This window comes from Paramisgurnus dabryanus, chromosome 23 (genome assembly GCF_030506205.2).
Source record: "Paramisgurnus dabryanus chromosome 23, PD_genome_1.1, whole genome shotgun sequence".
In the NCBI taxonomy this organism is placed as follows: domain Eukaryota; kingdom Metazoa; phylum Chordata; class Actinopteri; order Cypriniformes; family Cobitidae; genus Paramisgurnus; species Paramisgurnus dabryanus.
Genome location: NC_133359.1, coordinates 20,555,836 through 20,577,568, shown reverse-complemented (window position 1 = coordinate 20,577,568; position 21,733 = coordinate 20,555,836). Strand labels below are relative to the sequence as shown.

General features: G+C 42.1%; 2 protein-coding genes across 2 annotated transcripts in view; both read left to right on the top strand.

Moving 5' to 3' along the window:
* The window catches only part of LOC135780826 (uncharacterized), a 114,147-nt gene that overhangs the window by 80,289 nt on the left and 12,125 nt on the right, over positions 1-21,733 (top strand). Inside the window, exons 6-7 of the mRNA XM_073813267.1 lie at positions 10,429-11,133; positions 15,974-16,609. Of these exons, the coding sequence (XP_073669368.1) occupies positions 10,429-11,133; positions 15,974-16,609 (1,341 nt within the window). The remainder of the gene's footprint in view (positions 1-10,428; positions 11,134-15,973; positions 16,610-21,733) is intronic.
* Positions 26-2,083, top strand: LOC141281528 (GTPase IMAP family member 9-like). The gene is made up of 2 exons (XM_073813390.1): positions 26-131; positions 1,443-2,083. The coding sequence occupies exons 1-2, from the start codon at positions 26-28 to the stop codon at positions 2,081-2,083; spliced, it is 747 nt and encodes a 248-aa protein (XP_073669491.1).

The following is a 21,733-nucleotide window of genomic DNA, read 5'->3' as shown; positions in this document are numbered from 1 at the left end:
AGGTTTAGATGGAGTTGCGGTGTACATGGACGATCTAATAGTTCACGGCGAAACCAGAGAGCAGCACAATGAGCACCTAAGGCGTGTTCTGGTGGGGATCAAACTTTACAAAGGAAATATATGGGTAGTCTGTGAGTTACGCCTGTTTCACACATACTCCGTATGCAGTGCGTTTTCTGTGCAAAACTTTTTACGTGCCAATGATAACAGGTTATAGCTATCATGCAGTTAACATCTGCAACGAACTGGACGGGCCGCATACGTTTGCTGTGTGAAAGCTCCTGTTAACATGGTCACGTAAAAAATTATGCACCGCAAACGTACTGCATAAGGAGTATGGCTGCATTCCACTCCAAATTTAGACTCGTGAACTTCCCTAAACATCCTCAGGGGAATCCATGTCGCCATTTTGAAGTGCGTTCCACTTCGTCAAGTGAACGAGGGAAGTTTATATGGACAGACCCTCACTCTCTCGATTTTGACCGAGGGAGCGAGTCTACTATGTACACTTCATGCAGCTTCACGATTGTGACGTCACTTCAGCAGCTCGTGCTTTGCACAGTTCAAATGATGGAGGGGGTGGTCTACACTTTCCATGTGATCAAGGGCTTAGGGAGATCCATTTGAACCTACTTCAAGTGTTTCAGCAGAAGTGAACGAGACTGAGAAAGATAGCGAGGGATGGTCATAACTGGAACGCAGGGTGAGTATGTGTGAAACAGGCGTAACTGTCAACACAGTCCCTCTGCAACTTCGTGGGCCCTACTACTGATCACTGTTTTACAAAAGGATTAATAGTTTGGAGTGAAGCATAAGTACAATTGTAAGTGACAAGGTTTTATGGAGTTATAGTATGCAACATATATGAAAGTTGATTGAGTTATAGGCTAATGTTACCGCTACAGCAATGTCTTTCCTGGAGATTCAACAGAATATGTCTTGAAACAACACCTCCAGCTGTTTGGGTCATTGACCCAGTTTGTAATTAAATAAGGGCAATCATAAGCTATTGCACTTAATTTTGCAATGTACCGTTGCCGGTTGACAGGTGTCAATGACTGTGAAAAAATTTTGTCATTCAAATACACACGATATTCGCAGTATTTTCCCCCACCCTCGCCACGCCCCCAACTAAGACTAGATGCCGACTGTATGTATAAACTTTTTTAGTTCTATCAAATAAATACTTAGAGGTACAGTAGATATGTCTGCACAGAGTTTAAATACAAATTGACATTAAATAATAAATACAACTGCTGGATTTATTTTGCAGTGATTGAAGACATTTTTCACAATCATCCAAATGGCTCATTGAAGCAACTTATAAGAGGAAAATCCTTTGTTAAATGAGTTATTTAAAACCTAAGATTGTGTTGTATTTATATATTTTACTTTTCATTACAGTATAATTTAAAATAAGATTGTTTGTGTATTTGTTACAGATGACGCTCAGAAGCTCTCAGATCTGAGGATTGTATTAATAGGGAAAAGAAGATCTGGTAAGAGTTCATCAGGAAACATCATCCTGAACAGAGAGGAGTTTGACTTGAAGACATCTGCTCAGTGTGTGAAGAGACAGAGAGAAGTAGCAGACAGACACATCACTGTGATTGAAGCTCCTGGATGGTGGAAAACACCTGTAGAGGAGAGCACTGAGTTACTGAAAGAAGAGATTTTACTCAGTGTGTCTCTGTGTCCTCCAGGACCTCACATTGTTCTTCTGGTTATACGTGTGGACAGAAGATTTAAAGATGTTGAGAGAAAAGTATTTCAGGGTTATGTTGATCTTCTGGGTGAGAGAGTCTGGAGTCACACTATAGTGCTCTTCACTCATGGAGACTTTCTAGGAAACACAACTATAGAGAAACACATTGAGAGTGAAGGTGAGGATCTCCAGTGGCTGGTGGAGAAATGTGGGAACAGATATCATCTTCTCAACAATAACAACAAAAGTGATGAGACTCAGATCAAAGATCTGCTGGAGAAGATAGAGGAGACAGTGACAGAAAACAACGGCTGCTGTTTTGAATTGGACAGAAAGAGAGCAGAAGGAGAGAGAGCAAGATCACACATTAGTAAGTGAATACAGTCTATAGTTAATGAAACATTCATTAACAAGTGTTTGTCGTTATACATTTGCTAACTGCTGCGCAGTACAGAGCAGCAGGAGAGTGGCAGCACAGAGATTTAACATACAGGTCCATGACGGTGAAAAGCATTAACAAAACTCTCTCTCAAAGTTCTATTTCTTTGTTTAATGTCATTTGAGTTTGTCATTGGACTCTCTTATTGGTTCTATGAAGCTTTTTTATCCACTGACGTCGCTAGATAAAGCAATGAGCATGTCATCTGTGTTTGTTTGCCTCTTTGCCGGCTAACTTCCGGTTAGCTTGCTTATGCTTGGGAGATGTTATGCGCTTACATGTGGTTTCATCAACCAGATATATTTACACTTGTCCAGTTTTGTCTAAAATGTGTCCCAGATGTTTCGGAGGGCATTTACACCTTTTTACGATCGGATAGCTATTAATGAACCCTTCTCTCACTTTCTGCTGGCCATTGTTGTGTATTTTTCCTGTCGCTTAAGAATTTGCCAGCCTTTATGTTTGAAACATTGATCGTCTTGTCCAAATGAATTGATCAACTGCTAAAGCAAATCTCAAAAATGCTACACGCTCTTAGGTTATCTGCACAAATACGAAGGTAAGATGTATTGTTGCAATGGTTAGCCGTGAGCTAACTCCTTTGGGTTTTCACGCATAGTGTCAAAAAATGGTCAAGTCCTACATATACCCCTCTCATCTTTAAATGCCCAATAATCAAGGGCGATAAGTTAGTTAAAAACATTGTTTATTACCCCAGAACAAACTGCAGTTGCAGCACATGAGCAGCAAGATAATGAAAAGCTAATGGACCTCGCAACAGCAAAGCATTAACAGTCATAAAATAACCGTGAACTTCCAGGAAATTTGCTCGTATTGAACTTTTAAACAACCTCAATATTATGCAGCTACTTTCCTTTCCCCATTCACCTGAAAGGATCAAGCTTTTACTCTCATATTCACCATGCTATGCCAGAGAACTTATAGGATTTCTGAAGCTTTATTTTAACAGTTGGTAAATTTGTTTGCAAGAGCAGATCAATGTCTCCAAATGTAAAGGTCGGCAAATCGTTCATGGAAACATGCACCCATTTCTCTTTTTTATTAAAATATTAAAATTGTTGCAAAAACAAACTTTGAGGATATAATTTACATAACAAAATAACTGTGAAAGAAGAAAAACAATCAAACAAATAAACTGAAATGAGTTTATTTTTGTCTATATACCATTTGATACAATCTCATTTTTGCAATGATAAAAAAGCATTGCGTTTTGATCTTTTATTTAAAAAAATCTACAAAAATCCAACCATTCATTGGAGAAGAATAATTGTAAATGGGGGAAAATCTCATTATGAGAGAAATATTTGTCTCTAATACACACTGCTCACAATTAATCATACCATTTTATTCATTACTTTTTGCAACCTCCTTTTCCCAAGAGATCAGCTCTGAGCCTTCACTTATAATGCCTGATGAGTTTGGAGAACACCAGACAAGAGATCAGAGATCATTCCTTCATGCAGAATCTCTCCAGATCCTTCAGATTCCAGCTCCATGTTGGTGCTTCTTCTCTTCAGTTCCCTTTCACGTCGTGAACGTGGAATTGGGAACCACTCCGCGGGTGACCTATCTACTTCGAGAAACTATGAAAACGCCAATGAACTTGGCATGCAGGTATTTACATAATGCCGGCGCCGCCCCGCCAGGTGCGTATATAAGCCGCAGGTGCACAATACCAAATCAGCTTTTATTGCTTCGAAGCCGGCAGACATCTGCTCACGAGAAGCTGTTAAAAACTGATCTTCGTAGATCCCTGTTCTTTTGGAGGAAAATAAAAATCTCAGCTTGCTGAGGTTGGTTGGGCAAAGACACCTCAGCGGAGGCTTGCAGTGTTTTTTTCCACCCTTTCTCTCTGTCTCTCTGTCTCTTTAATTTAGGACTTGAGTTCGAGTGAGTGCGTTGCCTCTCCCTGTGTGTTTCACCAGCTTGCACAAAGAGTATTTCCCTTAAAGAGCAGCACGTTTGAGCTTTGTGTCTTTGTAAAGACAGCCACTTATTCGTGTCACGGTTGGGGTCGTCTTTTTAAAGATGGATTTCCGTCCGTGCTCCGTTTCTGGATGCGGTGTGTTCAACGCCCCTCCGTCTGCGAGGGCATGACTATGGCGGATTTGCAGAGACGGGTGTCGTTCCTCCGGCAACGGCGCCCGCCTTCCAAGTCTGGTGCTGCTAAGAGCGTAGTCACCAGGCTTGCGAAGGATGATCTCCGTATAACGGTGCTGGGTCGGTCTGCTGGTACGTCCAACAGCTCCCAGCGCCCTGATCTGTTGCCAGCGGAGGTCCCGATGGAGACTAGCGGGCCGTGTTCTATGGTGTCCTCGCGCTCTGTCGAGCCTCCACCGGACGCGATGTCCACCGTAACGTCGGAGGGGGGGTTGTCAGCCTCGGACGTCGATCCAGACCCGCTCCCGCCTTCGGGTCGGGTTGCGGGTCCTGCGTTCGACCCCGAGATGGCAGCTATGCTCGCTCGGGCGGCGGCGGCGGTCGGCTTGGAGTGGACAGAACCTACCCCACCCGAACCGTCCCGCCTCGATGATTGGTACTTCGGGGGTGCCAGGGCTTCTCAGTCCTCGCCTCCGGTGCCCTTCTTCCCCGAGGTGCATAAAGAGCTGACGTGGTCGTGGAAAACCCGTTTTCCGCCCGGAACCGGCCATTTCAGCCTTCACCCTCACCTCTCTCGAGGGTGGAGATGCCAGGGGGTATACTGGTATCCCGTCAGTGGAGCGGCCGGTCGCGATGCAGTTGTGTCTGGCCGGTGTCGCTTCCTCCTGGCGGGACCAGACTACTCTCCCCTCACGGGCTTGTAAGCAGTCTTCGGCGCTGACCGGTGCTGCTTACAAAGCCTGTGGGGAGGCAGCTTCAGCCCTGCATGCCATGGCATTGCTGCAGGTTCACCAGGCTAAGGCTCTGAGGGACCTGCACGCGGGAGGTCACGACTCGGCGGAGTTCTCCGAGCTCCGTGCGGCTACTGATCTGGCGCTTCGTAGTCTACCCTGGTAGTCCAGGAACGCCATCTCTGGCTGTGTCTGGCGGACATGAAGGATGCTGATAAGACCTGGCTCCTGAATGCTCCGGTTTCCCAGACCGGCCTGTTCGGCGAGACGGTCGAGGAGTTTGCGCAGCAATTCTCTGTGCTCAAGAAGCAGACTGAGGCCATAGCTCAAATCATGCCACGTCGGAAGCGTCCTGCGCCTGCCCCGTCCACGTCAGTGCCTCATCCTGCTCCTCGCCGAGGGCGTCCTGCGGCGGCCGCCTCCTTTCCTCCCCGGGGCTCTTCTAAGAAGCGAGGAACCGGTCGTCAGCAGCCCGCCCCGCCCGCACCGAAGGGTGGAAAGAGAAGATCGAAGCGGCCCTGAGACGTCTTCCTCCTCCTTCACCAGAGGGTGCATCGATTGGCGTGAGGTGTCTTCAGCAGAGCCTCCCTTACTCACCCACCCAGCAGCGGACTCAGGTGAGTGTTTCTATACACAACACTGCTGTCGGTGAGGCCAATATGCACACACCGGCGATCACCTCCGTTGCACCCGCCGCGGGTACACCGATCGTGCCTTTAGTCCCTCTCGCACAGTGTCTGGGGGCGTGGGAACAGCTTCCCAGCCCGTCGCGTTGGCTTTTACGCACGATTCGTCTCGGCTATGCGATCCAATTTGCCCGGCGTCCCCCCAAATTCTCCGGCATTCGTTTCACTGCAGTGAGAGCTGCCGATGCGCACGTGCTCCGTGCGGAGATCGCTGTCCTACTGGCGAAGGACGCAATCGAGCCGGTCCCTCCAGCCGAGATGAGGTCGGGGTTTTACAGCCCTTACTTTATTGTACCCAAGAAAAGCGGCGGCTTGCGACCGATCCAGGACCTGCGTTCGCTGAACCGTGCACTTCACAGAATGCCGTTCAAGATGCTGACGCCCAAGCGCATATTTCCATGCATTCGTCCAAACGATTGGTTCGCATCTATCGACCTGAAGGACGCGTACTTCCACGTATCGATTCTCCCCCGGCACAGGCCGTTTCTCCGCTTTGCGTTCGAGGGGCGAGCATACCAGTACAAAGTCCTCCCATTCGGGCTCTCTCTGTCGCCCCGTGTATTCGCCAAAGTAGTGGAGGGGGCTTTAAAACCCCTGAGAGAGAAAGGTGTGCGCATTCTCGCGTATTAAGACGATTGGCTCATAATAGCTCAAACACGTCAGACGCTGTGCGATCACAGAGATTTAACTCTAGAACACCTCGCTCGTTTGGGTCTTTGGGTCAACTGGGAAAAGAGCAAGCTTTGCCCCATGCAGAGAATCTCTTTTCTCGGGATGGAACTGGACTCGGTCGATTTGACAGCTCGTTTAACAGAAGCGCGTGTACAGTCGATTCTGACTTGCCTGAATACATTCAAGAGCAAGAGCGCGGTCCCGCTGAAACAATTTCAGAAACTCCTGGGGCATATGGCAGCAGCTGCAGCCATGGCCGTAGCTACCATTGAGGACACCGAGGTCATGTCCTCGGTAGTTTTTTCTTGAAGTTTCGTTTCATTTTGATGTGAAAATAGCCGACAAGACAATCCTTGCATCTACGGATTATCACGTGCAGTGATGGAAATAACGGCGTTATATATAAACGTCGTTTCCTTACAGCGTTACTGACATTAAAATGCTGCGCATTAGTATAATTAATCTCACTGAAGCGAGTAAACTCTCATCATTAGACAGGCAATGTTTTTCCTGTCAATGTTTTTCAATGTACAGAACTGATTGGGCTGTGTATGTTAGAGGGGGTGGGACAACCACATAATCAATGATGATTGGCTGAATTTCCATCGTTAGCCAACCAGAAGCAGGATTAGCTATATACATGCACAGTCCGAGCAGTCGTGTTGCCAAGTTGTTGATGACTTTGTCGCTAGATTTAGCAACCTAAAAAAGCGAAAAAGGACAAATCTAGCGATCTTTTCTGTCGTGGTTGGAGACTGACGCGAGAGCATGTATCATTCTCTACACTCAACGAGCAGCAGGTGCTGCTAGACAATCACAAGCAGCCCGGTCCTCACGTGCAGTCCGCCAGAGTCCCTCACACCCGCAACGACAGAGCGATGGAAGTACAACAAGCTCAAAGGTAGCGGTCGCAAACACAAAGTATAATAAGCACTGCTTCTATACAAGAATAGTATGCAAGAAAGGCAAGAATGTTTGTGTAACATGCAACGTAAGAAAGAGTCTCTCCACGTCTGTAATTCTAATCTAATAAAGCAAATGAAAATGAAAAGGCTGTAACAAACTTAACTATCATTTGGAAAGCCAGCAAAAGATGAGCAGAGAAGAAGGGAAGATGAGAAAGTTAAAGGTTATGCAGCAAATAGCCTACAATATGGGATGCAATACGGCTACCAATGAGATTAAAACCTACACTACTGCTCAAAAGTTTAAGGTCACTTAACTAAAACATTAACTATGGTCTTAAAATCATTAAATCTGAAGGCTTATGGTTAAATGCTTGAAGTTACTTTTGTAGACAAAATATAGCTGTGCCAAACAGATTAATTTTTGTTATTAGAAACCAAAAAATATATTTTTTTGAAATAGATGACTTACGCTGAATATTGAAGAAAAAGCAGCCACTATGAGCCCTTATTATATATAAACTCCTTCTATACTCTTAAAAATTCATCCTAAATTGAAAATTTAAGAAGCTTCTTGAAAAAATGACACAGTTTTGCAGTTTTCTAGGCAAAGGGTGACTTGCACTTCAGATGATGAAATGTAACCATTGATTTATTTTGGATGCTTTTAGTCACCAACAAAATTCTCACAGACACAGTTACATTTGTGCTATGTCGTAGTTTGGACATGTTTATTATTATTCTGTAATATGGAAAAAATGTAAATAATAAAAAAAATGTCCTCGGTATTTGAAAAATCCTGGCTACGGCTTTGGCTGCAGCTGTGACACCACTCGGGCTGCTGCATATGCGACGCTTCAGCATTGGCTTCATGACCGAGTCCCGAGGAGAGCGTGGCTGCGCGGCATTCACCGTGTTGTCATTACACCTGCGTGTCGTCGCACTTTCACTCCGTGCGTTTCTCCGAGCCGGTGTGCCTCTGAGACAGGTCTCCAGGCATGCAATAGTATGCACAGATGCTTCGGATATGGGGTGGGGGGCCACATACGATGGGCTTGCGGCTTCGGGGGTCTGGACGGCACCCCAGCTGCATTGGCACATAAATTACCGAGAAATGTGGGCTGTGTATCTTGCGCTCATCCGTTTCAGCAACGAGTTACGGGGCAAAGATGTATTAGTTCGCACAGACAATACTGCGACCGTTGCGTATATCAATCGTCAAGGCGGTTTACGCTAGCGTCACCTGTCGCATCTCGCCCGTCACCTCCTCACTTGGAGTCAGAAGAATTTGAGGTCTCTTCGTGCCATTTACATTCCGGGCATGCTCAATGTAGAGGCGGATGCGCTCTCTCGGGCTGCGCATCCCGGCGAATGGCGACTCCACCCCATAGCGGTTCAGCAGATTTGGAGACGTTTCGGCAAAGCGCAGATAGATCTGTTTGCTTCCCCAGAGAAGGCCCATTGTCGCCTATTCTATTCACTAGCCGACGACTCGCTCAGCGTGGATGCATTGGCACACAGCTGGCCGCGAAACATGCGCAAATACGCGTTCCCTCCGGTGAGCCTCATTGCGCAAACCCTATGCAAGATCCGGGAGGACGAGGAGAGTGTGCTGTTGGTAGCACCGTATTGGACAACCAGGAGTTGGTTTCCAGAAATCTCTCTCCTCGCGAAGATTCCCCTGAGGAAGGACCTTCTTTCTCAACAAGAGGGCACATTATGGCACCCGCGCCCCGACCTGTGGAACCTCCATGTGTGGTCTCTGGACGGGGCATGGAGGATTTGAGTGATTAACCGCAAAAGATATCTAACACTACTGCTGCAGCGCGAGCGCCGTCTACGAGGCAGGCTTACGCGCTTAAATGGAACCTGTTTGTCGACTGGTGTTCTTCCTAATGTGAGAACCCCTGAGAATGCCCGATTAGTGTTGTGCTTTTGTATCTCCAGCGTCGTTTGGAGAATAGGCTGTCACCATCCACTATTAAGGTCGATATCGCTGCGATATCAGCTCACCATTCACCCGTTAACGGTAGGACAGTGGGTCAGCACGACCTGGTCATTAGATTTCTCAGAGGCGCTCGAAGACTGAATCCTTCGCGTACTCCCTCTATTCCTCCTTGGGACCTGTCCTTGGTGCTGAAATCACTCCAGGAAGCCCCATTTGAGCCTCTGCATAGTGTGAGTGTTACATTTCTTACTATGAAGACTTTAACTCTCCTTGCTTTGGCTTCTGTTAAGAAGATAGGAGATATTCATGCATTTTCGGTCGATGATTCGTGCCTTCAGTTCGGGCCAGCTGCATCCAGCGTAACACTGAGACCCTGGCCCGGCTTCATGCACAAAGTTCCCATCAATCCTTTCAGAGATCAGGAGGTGAACCTGCAAGCGCTGCCTTTGGAGGAGGCAGACCCAGCCATGGCTTTGTTGTGCCCTGTTCGTGCACTACGTGTGTATATAGACAGGACGCAAAGCTTTAGGACCTCAGACCAGCTCTTTGTTTGTTTCGGTGGTCAGCAGAAAGGGAAAGCTGTCACCAAGCAGAGGATGTCCCATTGGATTATACAATAGCAGTGCTTTGTCTTCTGAGAATATAGTTCCCAGTATGTATACTGTTAAAAGATTGCTGTGTCTCATATCACCTTGTTATTTGTACACGGTGTGACTATACAAATCACAACACATAATTAAAGGAAAATGTTCGCGTTATTCTGTCACTTATTGGGAGCAGTATGATAGCTGAAGCCATTCACTTCCAGTCTTTGTGCTAAGCTAAGCTAGCGGGGGCTGCGTCAGACAGAGTTACAGCACGCACGGAGATGAGAAAGGTATGTATGGACTTATCTAACTCTGGGGGATACGGTGAATAAGCTAAATTCCCAAAATCTGGGGGTGTTCCTTTAAATTAGCAGGTAATACACAATTTCTAGCTTGTGCATTATAATTAATAAGTGTATACAGAACCAAACACAAACACAGTAATTTCTTCTAAACACACACTCAAGGTCATCTTTGCTTTACTGTAAACAAATCATGTAGCCTATATTAACCCATCAGCAATAAGAAGTTTAATAGTTATATGTTTATCCTTTTCAACTGTATCACAGATTCTTTAATGTGATTATCTTCGTACAAAATAATTTTAAATAATTGTTTTGTGTATTGGTAACAGGTGACACCCAGAAGCTCTCAGATCTGAGGATTGTGTTAATAGGGAACAGAAGATCTGGTAAGAGTTCATCAGGAAACATCATCCTGAACAGAGAGGAGTTTGACTTAAAGAGATCTGCTCAGTGTGTGAAGAGACAGAGAGAAGTAGCAGACAGACACATCACTGTGATTGAAGCTCCTGGATGGTGGATTGATGAACCTGTAGAGAAGAGCACTGAGTTACTGAAAGAAGAGATTTTACTCAGTGTGTCTCTGTGTCCTCCAGGACCTCACATTGTTCTTCTGGTTATACGTGTGGATGACAGGTTTACAGATAATAGGATAAAAGTATTTCAGGGTTATGTTGATCTTCTCAGTGAGAGAGTCTGGAGTCACACTATAGTGCTCTTCACTCATGGAGACTTTTTAGGAGACACAACTATAGAGAAACACATTGAGAGTGAAGGTGAGGATCTCCAGTGGCTGGTGGAGAAATGTGGGAACAGATATCATCTTCTCAACAATAACAACAGAAGTGATGAGACTCAGATCAAAGATCTGCTGGAGAAGATAGAGGAGACAGTGACAGAAAACAACGGCTGCTGTTTTGAAATGGGCAGAAAGATTTTACAGGAGATAGAAGACAGAAGGAGAGCAGAGGATGAGAGAGCAGAAGAACGAATGAAGAGGATGAAGAAACAGAGAGAGATGATCAGATCACAGATGAGTGAGTAAACATCACAGTCATGATATAAACACTGAGTATCTTCAGTAGTAAATTCATGAAGGTAAAAGTTCCCATAAATAACTGCTGCAAACATGATTAACAATAAAGAAATTAAATAAGTCACAACAAAAACAAAAACTCTTTTCATCAGCTGCTGTTTGTAGAGGTGTTTGTAATAAACAGACTGAAAACATTTTGCACTACCAGCCACAGAAAAAAAAACTTCTTTCAACAATCTCATGAGCGACCCGAGCTGATACCAAACGTGACGCGAAAACACTGTAGATCACTGATTGGTCTGAGAGAAGCGTCATCGCTATAATGTAAATATTAGCTTTAGCTTACTGTTAGCTTGCGCTGTCTCAAGCAAACATGTTGTTATCTGTGTTCTGCTATAAGTTTCCAAACACCCTTTTAGCGATGAAAAACATCCACAGGTTGAGAATCCGGGACACCATAACAGTTTTTTCCAGACTTGCAGTTTGTGGCGGCACATTCGCGACGTGCACGTCCGCATTATATATGCTTAAATGCAACTTGAATGAGAATCAGCGGAGCGCCGTCGACTGACGCCAGGGGTCGGGTGTTTGAACAGAAACTGTCATGTGAGACAGAGGTAGTTATAAACGCGATGTGCAAACATCTATTTGTGGTGGCCAATTTTAATTTTGTGGCAGACTGAGAAATAAACGAATGTATGGGAATGTACAACAACGCTCTCACGTGTATGATGTCACAGCAGTAGGCAGCGTAAATATAACGACACGCCTATAATCCCTCCCACTCCGAAGTGATACTAAAATCGATGGAAAAGCTAACCACGCCAAAGTGAGGTGAGCTGACCCGACCCGAACTAAACCAAACCGTGGGGTACTATGCAATGGAAAAGCGCCAATAGACAATATAATAAATGTAATCATTTTAATTGTATAAATTTTGTTTTAAGTAAAAAAAAAACATTATCATTTAAAGTCATTTAATCAGAATGGACACATTATATATGTTCTATATGATGGTGGTCCAAATTTAAAAAATCCCTAAAATTGTCTGAAATATGATCTACTGGAAACATTTTGAAATGTGAGATAAACTTCCAACTGCATGATTTTTTCACTTTTCTATTTTTTTTTGTACTAGTGCCACAACAACACATGGCCATGGTTCACCAACTCTTCATGTTTTTATATTTTTGTGAAAATATAGATTACCGGCATTTAGAACGGATGACGTCAGTCTGCGCTGACAGCTTCGGGCCAATCATAACGTTTTGATACAGATGACGCTTTTACCCCCGCACTGTTTATCGACGTTTCCACACACCCTGCATAAAAGTAGAGCCCACCTGAAGTTAACGTCCACATTTCTTTACCAAAGTTGTTTAAAACAGCTTATCATCTATTTACTGAATTGCCAACATCCTTAGCACACCCTCTGTGAAGCCTAATGTGCAAACAGTACGTAAGGAATAATTGACGATGGGCCATTGAATTATTAGAATTATTAAAATACTGCGTGTGTGAACAGGACATTTTTGTATTTACTGGTAAATTGATTCTGGTAAATTCATAGTAATTTACCGGAATTACTGTGTGAAAGAGGCTAATGTCAGAACTCAATAGATGTAATAGGCGTTTCTCAGTATTACTGTTTTTAGGTCACAGAGTGTAGTTTTAAGATTTGTTTAGGCGAGAATATGTATAATATTTAAATGTCAAATCAATTAGTAAAGATAGCGCCTATTCAAACATTTGCTTTAAAAAATCGTACTGGGTGTTAGTGTTCGCATTCGCCGCAGACTATCCTCTCCTCGGACACTTCTATTTGATGGTGGCTCTGAGGTATCTGTGACTGATGGTCAAAATGAGATTTTATTGGTGTTAGGTTGATTAAACCAGCTGTTTTTGATCTCATGAATCTATTATTTGTTTTTTATTCATATTTAGTCTCTTTTGTTGCTATTTGATCTGATTTTCGATTTAATCTTAATGCTGTACTAGAGCACTGTCTTTTTACTGGACTTTGTTCTTGTCAGTGCTATGAAACGGACTAATTATTAAACAGACGCTCCAGATAAAAAGAAAATTATTGTTTTCATTGCTCTATTCACCAAATTGAGCGTCAGCGTCAGTTCTGGCAGGCCAGGTAGTCAAGACGCTGCTAACGCTATTTCGTTAACAACACTGTCCTCAGCTGATCTGTTCCAGCTGAGCTGCATTAACAGGTTAACTTCCCTCGCTGCCTAATGGCCAATCCCCTATTTAAGCACATTCAGTTGGCTTCTACATGCTTGCTGCTTGCTTCAGCTGCCCACCACCTCCCCAGCTCCTCCTGTCGTATAACGTGGCATTTACTTTATGTCATGTTGCCTGCTCTGTTCATGGGGGAAATTTTAAACTCTCACAGTCCTAAACTGCGTGAGCGTTCCTTGATGGTGCTGCTGTCCTCTGACTCTCTGCTATTTCATGGTGCTCATGAAAGGTCAGAGGACTCCCTGAACAGAGCCATACCGCCGAAATTTCATCTGCTTACATTATTTGAATAAAATTTCTCACATCATTTTCATTGTCTGTATGTTCTTGACTTAATGGACCTGACAGAAGTGTATTTTAATTGGCCACACTATGAGACAAAATGACCGCAACTCCCTCAAAAGTTTACACATCAAGACCTGGGGCCTCATTTATAAAATGCTGCGTAAAAATCATCCTACATTTGATCTTACGATCATTTAACAAAAATGCGTACGTGTGATTCATAAACCGAACGTACGCGCAGAAAACGCGCGTACCTCTTTCAAATCCATAAATCGCAAATGAACTTGAACTTGTGCGCGCAGCCGAGCAGTTTCAGATCTCCGTCTTTAAACGATGCTTAATTAATGTCAGACATATAAAAGAGCGCTTGTCAATGTTTAAACCCAATTTCAAACAGCAAGAATGGCTTATATTTCCAAAAACCTGCAGCAATAAGACAAGCAAAAGAGCGTACATCTGCTCAGACCCTGACGTGGCGCTAAGCACTTTTCCACGTCAAAGACAGTTTTTATAAATATGGACTTTGCCGTGGATTTTTGCCTACGCACACTTTACGATCAAATCTGTGCGTACGCACGCTTTATAAATGAGGCCCCTGATCTTTAATGGGAATCTGGCTAATGTGATGCTTTGTTGGCATCTTTTTTTGCGGTCACAGATACGTAGAGCAACCATACAGCTCAAGTGCCATTCTCACTCGTTCATATATATATCACGGCTATCAGCCAATCAGGTTCGAGAACCAGAAAGATATGTTGTTTAATTTGCATTAATAGTACCACAATCCTTTTTTAGTTCTATCAAAAAACTACTCAGAGGTACAGTATATGTCTGCAGAGAGTTTAAATACAAATTGACATTAAATATTAAATACAACTGCTGGATTTATTTTGTGGTGATTGAAGACATTTTTCACAATCATCCAAACGGCTCATAGAAACAATTTATAGGATGAAAATCCTCTGTTAAAGATTGTGTTGTATTTATATCTGTTTCTTTTCAGTACAGTATAAGTAAGCAATAAGGTACGAGAGGCTGTGCTGTATCGTAACGGCTGAAGGGCGTTGTTAGGCACAACGCGAAGCAATAAGATACTTGCCTCAAGTACCTTATTGCTTTTATAAAACGGTTACCAAACAATATTAAAGTAAAAAAAAATAGTGCAACTTTCATGAAGTTAAATCAATAAAAAACATTCCTTCCGCTAGAAAAAATAGTCCATGAACATGAACAAAAATGTGTTCCAATGGTCTCGTACACACTGCAAACTTTCGGGAGTGACAACCGCATTAAAATGCGGGAGTGAATCCCCTAAATGTTCGTTTCATGTCTGTACGGAACAAGACTCACTCCCGAAAATGCGATGATTGACACAGAGATAACCATAGCAACGTTCTGCCGTCTCGCGTGCTTATCACAGATTTGACCAAAATAATAACAGCATTGTGTTTTGCAATATACCTCCATCTTGGCGTTGTGTACTTTATGCTTTTGTGAGGCTGCTTCACAGCACGGAGCGCGTGGTCTTGCAGTGTTGCCAGGTCCTCGTCTTTTTTGTACGTAAATACCGTTTTGGTGCTTAACCGTTTATAGCTTTTGGCTCATGAAGCGATCAAGTTTTTAGTGTTAATAAAGCGTGAAGGGGCCGGTCCCAATATTTTGATCTTTGAGGTAAAGCATTTAGATTTATTTCGGTTTATTATTGGATTCTTCTTGTTTGCTGTTTTTTTAGTGCAAGATCTGGCAACACCAGTCAGCAAACGCTTGTGCCTCTGTCATTTTCTGAACCGCACATACAGAAGACTTTTTCCCCTTCTAAGCATTTATTTTTTCAGAAGAGAGACCTGTCCTGTTTATGATGAACGTTTAAACACTTGATTAACTACTTGTTGTTCAGTTCGGTTATGTACACACTGTGCAGAGTTTCTGTAAATGCGGATGTCACTACCTGCATTTTGCGGGAGTTAATTCGGTTGTGGAATTCGGTTGTCAGTACCGTAAATTACTGAACTGTGTGTGTACAGAACAGGATTAAGCATTAAAAGGTGAAGTGACAACCGAATTAATAGCCAGTGTGTACGGGACCAAAGTGTAATATGCATGAAAACTCAAATAAAAACAACAAACCGATATGTGTGGTTGCTAAGGGTGTTGCTAAGGGCGCAGTGATAAACAGAACCATTGGGTGAAGCGCTCATAGCCATGTTTTATCGTGAATAAAGCACACCTATTGACCAATCAAAATCAAGGATTGGAACTAACCTTTTTATAATTTTGAATAAGTGTGTTTTATGTATTTGTTACAGGTGACAGTCAGAAGCTCTCAGATCTGAGGATTGTGTTAATGGGGTATAAATATGCTGGTAAGAGTTCATCAGGAAACATCATCCTGAACAGAGAGGAGTTTGACTTGAAGACATCTGCTCAGTGTGTGAAGAGACAGAGAGAAGTAGCAGACAGACACATCACTGTGATTGAAGCTCCTGGATGGAGGATTGATGAACCTGTAGAGAAGAGCTCTGAGTTACTGAAAGAAGAGATTTTACTCAGTGTGTCTCTGTGTCCTCCAGGACCTCACATTGTTCTTCTGGTTATACGTGTGGACAGAAGATTTAAAGATGTTGAGAGAAAAGTATTTCAGGGTTATGTTGATCTTCTGGGTGAGAGAGTCTGGAGTCACACTATAGTGCTCTTCACTCATGGAGACTTTCTAGGAAACACAACTATAGAGAAACACATTGAGAGTGAAGGTGAGGATCTCCAGTGGCTGGTGGAGAAATGTGGGAACAGATATCATCTTCTCAACAATAACAACAGAAGTGATGAGACTCAGATCAAAGATCTGCTGGAGAAGATAGAGGAGACAGTGACAGAAAACAACGGCTGCTGTTTTGAATTGGACAGAAAGAGAGCAGAAGGTGAGAGAACAAGATCACACATTAGTAAGTGAATACAGTCTATAGTTAATGAAACATTCATTAACAAGATGTTAGTCGTTGCACATTTGCTAACTGCTAAGCACCAGTGCTTTTAAAGTCTAAGGGGTGGTTTCCCGGACAGGGATTATCTTAAACCAGGACTAGACCTAGTTTATTTGGGGAATATAACTAGTTTTAACAAACATGCTGTAATAAACGTGAAACCGGTTAGATCCAAATGCTGGTTTTATTAAAGAGTAATCCACAATACAGGCAAGGGTCATACACCAGGCAAACAACAACATCAAAGGCAATCCAAAATCAGTAGTCAACATTCCTGGCGTGGGTCAGGGCAGGCAGAAAACAATCACAAAACAATAAACAGGCAGAGATCAAAACAAAAGGCAGAACAGATCAACAAGATGAATACACTAAGAACTGTAGACAAGGCTAACAACACTTCGCAGTGTGAGTGTGTGTGTGAATGGATTAAATAGTCCAGGTGATTACTAACAGGAAACAGGTGTGGTGAGGAACTGGAAGTGCAAGGGATGATGGGCAATGTAGTCTGGATAGTGACAGATGAGAGAAACCACTGTAGGCCAGCAGAGGGAGCCAATCTGGCTCTCATAACATATGCTTTACTAAAAACATTACTTTTGTGCATTTTGTAACACAGTCTCACCCCATGGCGTCAATATTTGACGACACTTGACCATGCGTCAATATGTTGACGCGGAGGGTATACCTTTCGCGTCATTTTTTGACGAACTGGGGACTTCAATACTATTACGTCCGTTGCATTCTCTTTCCTATTTTCTTACCATTTTCGCGTCGGTTTAGGGTTAGATTACGCAAAATTAAACAGTGTACGCGAAATTAAACAGTTGTCACCTGGCGTTGGGGTTAGAGTTAGGTACGCGAAATTAAACAGTTGTCACCTGGCGTTGGGGTTAGAGTTAGGTTTGGGTAGGGATGTCATTATGTAAATCTAACCCTAAACCGACGAGAAAATGGTAAGAAAATAGGAAAGAGAATGCAACGGACTTAATAGTATTGAAGTCCCCAGTTCGTCAAAAAATGACGCGAAAGGTATACCCTCCGCGTCAACATATTGAAGCATGGTCAAGTGTCGTCAAATATTGAAGCCATGGGGTGAGACTGGGTTGGCATTTTGAGGCAAAACAAAGGTCACTGATGTATTTTAAGGAATGTCAGTGCAAGTTGTTTTCAATTTGGACAGTTCTTACATTTATTTTAGTCTAGGACTAATCTAATCCCTGTCCGGGAAACCGCCCCTAAATGCTTTTACTAATAGACCCCTCTCACTTCCGGCTGGCCACTGCTGTGTATTTTTCCTGTCGCTTAATGATTTGCCATGTTTTATTTTTTAAAACATTGATTATTGCCATGTCCAAATGAATTTATCAACTGCTAAAGCAAATCTCAAGAAAGCCTACACATTTTTGCACAAATACGAAGGTAAGATGTATTGTTGCAATGGTTAGCCGTGAGCTAACTCCTTTGAATTTTCATGGCATAGTGTCAAAAAATGGTCAGGTCCTACAAATATCCCTCTCATCTTTAAATGCTCAATAGTCAAGGGTGATAAGTTAGATAATAACACATTTTTATTTTTACAGAACAAACTGCAATCGCATGCACATAAGCAGCAAGATAATGAAAAGCTAATGGACCTCGCAACAGCAAAGCGTTAACAGTCATAAAAAATATCCTTGAACTTCCAGGAAAATTGCTCCTATTGAACTTTTAAACAACCTCAATACTATGCAGCTCCTTTCCTTTCCCCATTCACCTGAAAGCATCAAGCTTTTACTATCATATTCACCATGTTATGCCATTGAAATTCAAAAGATTTAGCTTACTGCTACCCATTCCAACAATTCATCTTATCACCTCACCTTACCTTCATGTTTGTGCAGATAACTCTTGACAGAGAATTTGTAGGATTTCTGAAGCTTTATTTTAACAGTTGGTAAATTTGTTTGCAAGAGGAGATCAATGTCTCCAAATGTAAAGGTCGGCAAATCGTTCATGGAAACATGCACCCATTTCTCTTTTTTTAAATATTAAAATTGTTGCAAGAACAAACTTTGAGGGTTTAATAAATAAACAAACTGAAATGAGTTAATTTTTGTCTATATACCATTTGATACAATCTCATTTTTGCAATGATAAAAAAGCAGAACATTGCAGAAAGCTTTCAGCATCTTTCACTTACAGTAAAAAAGCACAAACAACCATAAACATGTTTTCACACTATCTTGTTTTCTTGATCATTATTTCCAGTGGCTGAAGATGAGATGTTTGATACAGTCTCTCTGATGAGTTCTGCTTACGGTTCTCTCAGATCACGATCAGGTGAGGGCGGGCAACACATCATTTTTGTATCATCAAACTCATTCACTCACTATTTATAGTACCAACTAAAATATTTTGAATAATGTTCACATTGCTATACCATACCGAACTATTTTTTTTTTGAAGGGCAGGTGTTAGGGCACCCCTTTCATAAATGTTTTTTTTTTTGTGAAAAAGTTACATACAACAACACATCTTTTATTTACTTATTTATAATATTTATTACATTTTTATACTTGCATCAATTCATCAGTGGTGTCAAAAGTATTCATATTCATTACTCAAGTAGAAGTATAGATACTAGGGTTTAAAAAGACTTTTTTAGAAGTTGAAGTATCAACTCAAGCTTTTTACTCAAGTAAAAGTGTAAAAGTACTGGTTTCAAAACTACTTAAAGTATAAAAGTAAAAGTAATGTAAGGAAAAAAAATGTCATTAGAGAAAAAAGCCTAGGCCGCACCACAGGGGCCTATTGTGCACTACCCTATCTCCTCTAAAAAACGTTTCTAAAGGCCATAATAACTATAGTGTTATATTAAAAAATGTTTAATATATTATTAAATATAATAATAATATAAATTATTATTATAATTTATATTATAATAATATAAATGTTAATGTTAAAAAATTTGGGATGCACTAGGGCCAGGGGTAGGCAACGTCCGTCCTGGAGTGCTGATGTCCTGCAGATTTTTGCTCCAACCCTTATAAAACCTTGGTTACCTGTAGTTTCAGGTGACTTTATAGACCTTTATTAGTTTGTTCAGGTCTGCTTGATTAGACCTGGAGCTAAACACTGCAGGACATCGGCACTCCATGTTGCCTACCCCTGCACTAGACTATCTGTTTCAACCACATACGGTATATGCCCATTAAAAATTAACGCATTTCAATACAATGCAAACAAATACATTAAAGCAGTGGTTCTCAAACTGGGGACCGCGAGATGGTGCCAGGGGCCCCAGTTTTATAATATTTTATGAAATACATTACTTTATTATAAATTCTGTGTAATTAAACCTCAGAAAAATAAGGCTACTAAACAAAAGCAATACATTGTATAATTTAATATGTTTTGTTTAATTCAAATTGTAAGTTTTAGAATGTTTATGTCATACATTTTCTTTGGGGGGGCCGCAAAGGAATCCCTTGTTCACAAGGGAGGCCGCAAAAAAAGGTTTGATAACCACTGCATTAAAGAACCATATATGTGTACTACTGAGCATTAACATGTGTTCATAGAGAGGAAGATATGATGACTAGTTGCCTATAAATATTGTAATGGTGCAAAAAGTCAAACTTCAGAGCAGGGCCGCTGCTGGCAAAACTTCTACAGTGGTGCCCTCTTTAGTTAAAAAACATCAAAATCTCACACAACTATAGAATGTGTGAGAATAGAAATATGCTATTATTGTTATCATTTAAAATTGTATTTTGACAGCAACACAAACTACAATTATACAAATATGCAATTATATTATAGCCAATATTTCTGCATCTGTACTTGTGTAGCTAATGGACTTTAGCATAATCTAATGTGACAAAGCTGATCTTACATGTCAGTATAAATCCAAGCAATTTTGGAGAATTATGTCTTTCTTGTAAGTAAATTAAAAGTCAGGTTTAAGGAAACAGCTTAACATGTATATTAACAAAAGCAAAAGTTGGTATGTATGGTTATCTGTTTTGATTGATTTAACACTCAAGCATTCAGCTAAGTAGGTTTTGTTAATGCAAAAATTTTAGGACAGTTATTAGCATATACAAAACAACAGATGTCTTTAGCATAGATATCTTTGCCATACTTCAAAACGCAACGCAGCACAATGTCATTTAAGTTGAACAACTGAAGTTACATGATATAAATTGGTATTGTTACACTATTTAAATCACACAGATGAGTTGGTGTCAGCAGCCAGCTATACATTTACACAGGCTTGTGAATGTGAACTGACCTGAAAGTGATGCGCAAGTTTTATTTCGTACTTTTCCATTTGAAGACAGAATGCCGTGTTCTGTTACTGTTCAAACGGATGGCGGATGATATCAAAGCATCGCAAGAGCAAACTGCTCCGCATGCTTTCTAATCGCTCTCGTGGTTCTTTTATGTTTCTCTGTGCAGTGCTATCGAACAAACTTTTGATCATCTGCAGTCAGCTGGGGGCGGGGATTGTGTACAAATCAATAGGGTGTCGGAATGGTGTATGTTTATACTTCTCATCCAACCACAATCGCATTCATCCAGATGATGCAATTTATCAAGATAGGTTTTTTAACGATGACAAGCCGGAATGTAAAAAAAAAGAAAACAATAAATTAATAGAAGTAACGAGGCGATTTATGTAAACCTCATGCATGCAAAAGACCGATGTAAAACAGGCCAATCTCACATAACACCAGCTGTAACATTACACTCGAGATGTACGCCCCAACGTTAAATTACTCATTAAATTAATAACAATGTTGTTACAATGCTAGAAACAAAGTTGTGACTGCTGCCCTGCTGAAAACAAACAGCATACCAGCAAGACCAGCATTTATTGTGTTTCAGTGCTGGTTTGCTAGTGAACACCAGCTAAACCAGCATCAGCACCAGCATTAGCACCAGCTAATCCAGCATCAGCACCAGCTTTAGCACCAACTAAACCAGCACCGAACCAGCATTAGCATCAGCTAAACCAGCATCAAACCAGCATCAGCACCAGCTTGAGCACCAGCTAAACCAGCACCGAACCAGCATTAGCACCAGCTAAACCAGCACCGAACC